The sequence below is a fragment of the Pygoscelis adeliae genome, unplaced genomic scaffold (genome assembly GCF_000699105.1).
Source record: "Pygoscelis adeliae isolate BGI_AS28 unplaced genomic scaffold, ASM69910v1 Scaffold127, whole genome shotgun sequence".
NCBI classification, from domain to species: Eukaryota; Metazoa; Chordata; class Aves; order Sphenisciformes; family Spheniscidae; genus Pygoscelis; species Pygoscelis adeliae.
In genome coordinates, this window is record NW_008825208.1 from 6741907 (window position 1) to 6748994 (window position 7088).

The window sequence follows — 7088 nt, forward strand, 5'->3', positions numbered from 1 at the left end:
GCTAGTTCTGATACAAGCCAGGATGCCATTGACCTTCTTGGCTGCCTGGGCACACTGCCGGCTCATGTTCAGCCGGCTGTCGACCAACACCCCCAGGTCCTTTTCCGCCAGGCAGCTTTCCAGCCACTCTTCCCCCAGCCTGTAGCGCTGCATGGGGTTGTTGTGGCCGAAGTGCAGGACCTGGCACTTGGCCTTGTTGAATCTCACACAGTTGGCCTCAGCCCATCGATCCAGCCTGTCCAGGTCCCTCTGCAGAGCCTTCCTACCCTCGAGCAGATCAACACTGCCGCCCAACTTGGTGTCGTCTGCAAACTGACTGAGGGTGCACTCGATCCCCTCATCCAGATCATTGATAAAGATATTGAACAAGACTGGCCCCAAAACTGAGCCCTGGGGAACACCGCTCGTGACCGGCCGCCAACTGGATTGAACTCCATTCACCAATAGCAGAGTAGTTAAAGTCATTGCAGATCTCCATCACTGAGATGGATTAGCTCTCTTCAGCTCAGTCAGGCGTTCAGGAGTGATTTGAACTAGCCCAGGCTAGCAATACTCTGACATTGCTTTTGCATGCTTCACTTGTGTGGGAAGTGTTGGCAGCTTGGGAGAACAGTTATATTTTCAGCCATACACTACAAGGTCATGCAACACCGGTCTCAAACTTTGTCCTTTATTTGTTTTAACAAGGAATTTCTACCTACCAACATCGTTTCTGGTGACCAGCAGTGATGAACTAATGTTGGTTCAGATTGTGCATGCATTTTCTCACAGAAGCAAGCAAAAAGCCCTCTGAACCACAATATATCTACATATATTTTCCAATGAAACCTTAAGTATAGACCAGCCCTAAAGTTAAAGCTATTCTAAGAGAATAAGATTGCAATGTTGCTTAGAAAATTGCTCCCAATCTCAGCAATCTTGTTCACAGTGAACAGCTTATGATGACATTGAGAGAAAAACACTGAACTTTTTGGAGGAAAAAATGTCTGCAGGAAATAAGCTAAAATTCTGACATGAATTGGGAGGCATGAGGAAGGGAAAAACTGTGAATTTTCCTTCTCTTGTAATAATTTGCTTTGAAGTACATTCTCTTATTTGGAAATGCCAGGTAAGAAGTGTGATGTTCTATCATTAAAAGAGTAGGTAGTCTCCTAGCTTTGCCTAGAATTAGTTCCTGTATGTGGCAGCAGTGCAGACAAACAATGAATTCATTGCCTTGCACAAGGGTTTAAAAATAGCAGAGAACTCCTTGAATGATATAAAGAAGGGAAGCACAAGTGACTCATGCAAATTCTTTTTAATCATGACTTCTTAAGCTTAACTGCAGAAAGCAAGCAGAAGGTAGCAGAAAGATTATCTGCTACTGATAACCATTCTCTGCTAGCAGAAAGAAAAGCCATCAGTTACACAAACGGTGCAGAAAGTGCATGTCTGTAATGCAGTGAGGGAGTCAAATAGCTTGTGGTGCTCATCTCACTGCATCTGCCTAGAGGATTTCTTGCCCCCAAGAAATGCATGTGTGTAATTACCATGAAGATGAGCTTCTAACCCTCTCAGCAGAGCTAACAGAGAAGACTGCAAGAACTGTGTCCAATTTCCTTAACTGCACAGTGAGACAGTTTATCTCCTGCCTTTATCACGCTAATCTTGCCCACACTGAAGAGATGAGGCATATTTTTATGCCCCTTCGATTACCTGGAGTTAGACCTGCAACTGCATGTACCAACAGCTGGGAGTGCGACATGCATATGCGGAAGATGCTATGGTTGCATCTGCAACAGTCAAAAGCAGTATGTATCCAGTTAAACCTAATTTCCTCATCGGTGACTTTTAGCAGCAGGCAAGACATTCCCCATTAGTGGATACTACTGCTGAAGTAAATGGCCATGCCTTTGTGGTGCACCTGGTGGGGATGGGAGGAAAACAATCTCAATTTTTCAGCAAACTGTGTCTTTAGATGACTCTTCCAATTATACTTTTCTGCTTTTCCCTTTGGTGAGCAACCAGTCTGGCTCAACAGAGGAAATCCTTATATGTGTCAGATTGCATTACTGCAGAAGAGGAGAGACAATCATACTCTGCTGACATTTAGCTGCAGATAATAGAGTGCATATAAGAGGACCTATCACTGTCAATTTTCCTCTCACAGCTCATGGTCTCCTTCAGGGGTGACATTCTGGATCTGGTTTGCATTTGAGGTCTGACAAAAATGGTAGGCTCACTGAAGGCACAGTAGAAATGATTGAACAGCACACATCCACCTAGTGGATTTAGGAATAAATAGGTATAGTTTATTCTAAGGAGCCTCCTTCCATGCTGCTAAAAAAGCCATATTGCAAGATTTTCACAGTCAATCCAGGAGTTAAACAAATAAAACAAGGGGGTTTTACAGCATAAGACCCTGAAGAAGTATTTCAGTCCTTGACAAGGCAACGGCAAGACCCCTGAGTAGACTGAGAGTGGGCTCATCTGCCTGATTAGATGGTAGTTGTTGAGGGCCAAACTGCAGTGAGGCAGACCTAGCCCAAACTGTCTGGACTGGCCTAACGTTTGACCTCTAGTTTTGCATACTTTTGAGTTAAGATTGTCCTGTCAGTTGCTTTGAAGAAATGTGCAATTTTTCGATCAGACAAATTTGTATCAACATTTTATTGCAAAGCAAAAACTGCCAGTTTTGCTTGACAGAAGATGGTATTAATTAATGCCTTGTCACTATCTTCTGTTGTGGTAAAAGTAATGTGCCAGGTATGAAAGAGCACACGTCAACCCTGCATTTGTACTAGATACACATGTTAGTGCAAAACCTGTAAATTCTGCAACGGTGGATTCAAATGTTACTTTTCCCTAGGCAGGAGCATGAGAGTTGAAAGGTGCAGGTGAACTAGTGTTATCATGGCATGAGCCATGACACTGCTGGAAAGCCGTGCAGTCCAGGAGCGTGGACCCTTTCAGGCCAGATATTTGGTTCACCTGAAGTTGAGAGTAGATCTATTATCTGCAAGAAGAGATCCAGAGCACTGAATAGGGTTAGTAACTGCATAGTCAAATTAAAAGCACTGCTTGAGGTAAGGTTAATATAATCTGACTTTTAACAAAAGGACATCAGAGATAAGATCCAGATGTTTAAGGATGAAGACACTTGTCTTCACCTAAACTTAGCTGTGCTGCATGGTAATCAGTTTCAGTCATTTCAGAGGGAGTACTTACAGAGTAAGTTACTGCTCAACTAGAGAAGATGAGCAGAGCCTCTGGCCTCTGTGGATAAGGTTGGCAATCTTAGAAAATGACATATAATTAGGAAAAATTATAGTGTTTGCTTTCAAAGTACTGTTTGTTTTCCCAAAAAAGCAAACTGACAGGCAAACATAATATCCAGATATGGTATATCCTCCTCAGTTATGCATATATTACCTCCCAGAATTAAAATAGGTAGTGAAATGTTTCATTTCCCAGCCACAACATTCAAATAAGGCATGACTTGCTGGTCAAAACTCCAGTGATGTTTCTTATCCAAGCCATATGCTTGAAAGAGTTCAATATAGGATTGCTTGGCTCTTTAATAGAGGAAGAGATCAAGACTTTGAAAGCAAAAGCCAAACTAAAAAGAAAATAAATTATGATTTTGGTGTCATGATATTGGGCTATATTTTGCACCTAGAAGGTTTTATATTTAAGGAAAGATGACAAGTTAATGTGCAATGTCAAATAATGCCACATCCATCACCTTTCAGCCGATACTTAGGGCGTTATGAGAAGCATAACAAACTACATTTCATGACTACTTTTTGAGTCCTGCTGCACAGCGATGGGCTAGCTAGATATGACTTTCCAGGCTGTCCCACACTCTGGGGACTCATGTAAAGATGGCATCCTGAAACATAAAACCTGGATTCTGCCTGGGAGCCCCACAAACCTCCACATTAATAAACATAATGCGACATTAAACACATGCTTTTTCTCTGCACTTCCTAAATGAGCACAGGACAGCCATGTATTCCCAAGGGGACAGGATCCTGGCTTTGTCCTATCTCAGTTCTTCAAAGTCACAACATGTGCTCCTTAAAGCATGCCCTGCCGATGCAATGCAAAAACTCTGACTCTTGTGCCTGTGGTATGCTAAACATGGCTCTTCAAGGGTAGAACAAACAGCTATGGCACAATCCAAGTCAATAAGAAAATGCTGGTTGACTTCTGCAGACTTGTGGAAATTATCAGCTCAGTTCTATTTGTTCTCTCTCAGCTGTTTATCTGTCCTGTGATGTGCATTGTCTAAATTTGAAACTAAAAACATTCCTGAGGCAATGGATGTCTTTAAGCACTTGCATTCCACAGTGCATCAAAGAACAGCTAAGGCTGATGCTTTGCCTTTGGTAGCTATGCTTGCATTCAAGTTCTCGGAGCCTCATGATTTTAGTTTACAGCACCCTCATTACCTGCTGGGGCAGAACTCACATGCGAGGCAGTCCCATGATGTGATAGGTTTCCCTGCCTGATGAGGCAGTCCATCTGTGCAGGCTACATCAAAGTGGAAGCTGATGCATGGACAGTATATGTGACCGGGGAGTTTTTGCAGAGGTTGAGCACTGAGCCTAGCTGGGGGTGTGCTAAAGCTGTGATAAACAAAACTGACCTCCTTTTAAAAGGTAGCTTTTGTAGTGTATGTGCATCTCCCTTTATCTGTCCTATTTCTTTGGTTCCCTCCACTCCTCCTTAGCATGAATAGTGAGGAGTGTTGATTGAGTAAATTGTCTTCCCAAGCGAATTAGCTACCCTGTTGAGAAAAAGTAGCGTAGAGCCTGTACCAGGATACCAATAAACATTTTTCACAGCTCTCATCTTGACAATAAGCCCATAATACCAGTGGAATAAAGCATGAAGAAAGCATAAAATTACATCAGGGCTTCAATTAACTTTCATATTACCTGTAACTCCAATACTTATTGCTTCTGTGCTAGATTTATTACTTACTTTTATAAGATTTTAAACTAACATTTTAAAGAGGCAGCCTGCCCTGTAGAGAGATTCCAGCTCTGAAAACAAACAAAGATCAGGAGATTTCAAAAGGTTTAAAAGTAAGCCCCCAAATGTCAGGCTGCACATTCAAAACTTTCTTGCTGAAATCTAGCAAACTAAATTTCTTGTGGAATTTCTAGAAATTAGAAATGTATTAGAAAGCCTCTTTTTGAAAGAACTGCTGTGCTTTCATGTCAAGTCTTGCCTCAAACATGAAATTGTGGAGACATGATAAACAGATGAGAGGTGGGTTTTGTTTTTGTTGTTTTTTTTTTTTCTTTAATTGACAACCAAATGACTTGATCCTCAGCAGCTCTCAATTTGTGAATAGTTCAGTCTGAGTTTAAATTAAGTTCACGGCTGCTTCTTCCTTTATTCAGGCTATTCAAATATTCTTTTCACAACCTTCACTTAGTAACAGATAAAAAAACCTGTCATGCTTAATTTATTTTGACTGTGCAGGTAGGTTGTTTGCATTTTCCACATTCTCTTTCCGAGAACAGCAGCGAGTCTTCTCCCAGTTCACTTAAAGACAGTTTCTAAGAACACAAGAAATGCCCCTCTGGGCCAGAGCAATGGTCTTTGACAGCAGCAGTAAGAGACTTCATATAGGGAGAACACCTGCACCCAGCCTGTATTTTCAGACCTTCCCCTGTACTTGCTCCAGCACCCACAATCACTAGATTAGGGATGTCATCGGACACACCTCTGCCTTGACCCTTTAATACATTTTCTGGATCTGTTGTCCATCGGTTTGTTAACATGGAGACATTTATCTGTCTGATTTTCTTTTTTTTCCTTTTTTTTTTTTTTCTGTATAACACTATCATCATCTACATGGTATGTGAACTGCCATGTTTAGCACTACCAGTTCAGAAACCTCTAAGGAGGGTGAACAATGAATCCGTGTACTGTTATAAGTTACAGTTTGCTAAATGACTTAGTAGTTCTGAATGTCTGAGATATGACTCAAAGGGATTGAATGCTCAGGAATATAAACATTCGCAGTCTGAATTTCAGGCCACCTTAAAAGAACCTCACATAGTATCCAGAAGCAGAGGCAGTCAAAGTAGTCATAACTTTCAGGAATTTTAGCCTCTAGCAATGTTTGTTGCAGAGAAAGGATCAGCAGAATAGGTTCACATTCACTGCGGACACCCTATTTAATAAGGAATTAGGTTAGCAAAGAACGGCAGATGGCAAGAGCAGAGAAGACAGTTTGAAACCCAAGGCCTAATTCAGCTTTGACATAGCTAAGCTGAATGGCCATTGAAGTCAATGAGATGTTCAGATGTTTGTATCAGGGCTGAATTTGCTTTCCCATGTTTAGCGGAAAGAGTTGAATAGTTGAATTCAGATAGAATTCATTTTGTTTGGAAAACAGTGATGGTCATATGAAATTTTCAGTGCTACCCTAAAGCCTATGCTTTAAAAACTAATAGGCTTTATGATCAGGGTTGTTTCCTACATAATGCAAATACAGTTGAGAGACAGTGCCTGGCCTAAGGCTTTGTATATACATAATGGAAAAAAACAGATAGAGACACAAGCAGAGGCTTGTTCAGTGCAACCTAAGTGGAATGGGACTATGAATCCTTGTTCTCTGAATCTGAGATAGGTGTCTTAATTTTTGGGTTTCTACAAGAGTCACTGCTGGGTGCCCAACTCTGCTTAGAATTATAATGGGAAGTATATTCATTCTTTAAATAAACATTTGGAGAACGAGCATTGCAAGCTGGCATTTCACCATTTCTGCTTTTCCCTTCTGTCTTGGTGCCTTCAGCTATGGGGGATCTGAGAAACAATGTGGGGAGACTAAAGGGGTACCAAATAGCCTCCCTTCATCTTCACCTGGGGGGCTGCTCACCTTTTCCTTTTTAATGGATCAGTGTTTGCCAAATGGCTCCTGGTTTGTAATTTGTTATTTTATTGTGGCTATAAAATGAAAAGGTAGATCGTATCCTGGTAAAGTGGGATATTACTTTGCATTTGCTGCTTTATAATGACATCTCCGGCTACTGTGGTTTAAGGCATATTGATTGCCCTGCCTTCCTCTGTCAGGGTGCTCCTGCTGA

At 41.5% G+C, this 7088-nt stretch overlaps 1 protein-coding gene across 1 annotated transcript in view; it reads right to left on the reverse strand.

Moving 5' to 3' along the window:
- The window catches only part of AKAP2 (A kinase (PRKA) anchor protein 2), a 150863-nt gene that overhangs the window by 117506 nt on the left and 26269 nt on the right, over window positions 1–7088 (reverse strand). Inside the window, exon 2 of the mRNA XM_009328969.1 lies at window positions 4099–4106. Coding sequence (XP_009327244.1) covers window positions 4099–4106 — 8 coding nt within the window. The remainder of the gene's footprint in view (window positions 1–4098; window positions 4107–7088) is intronic.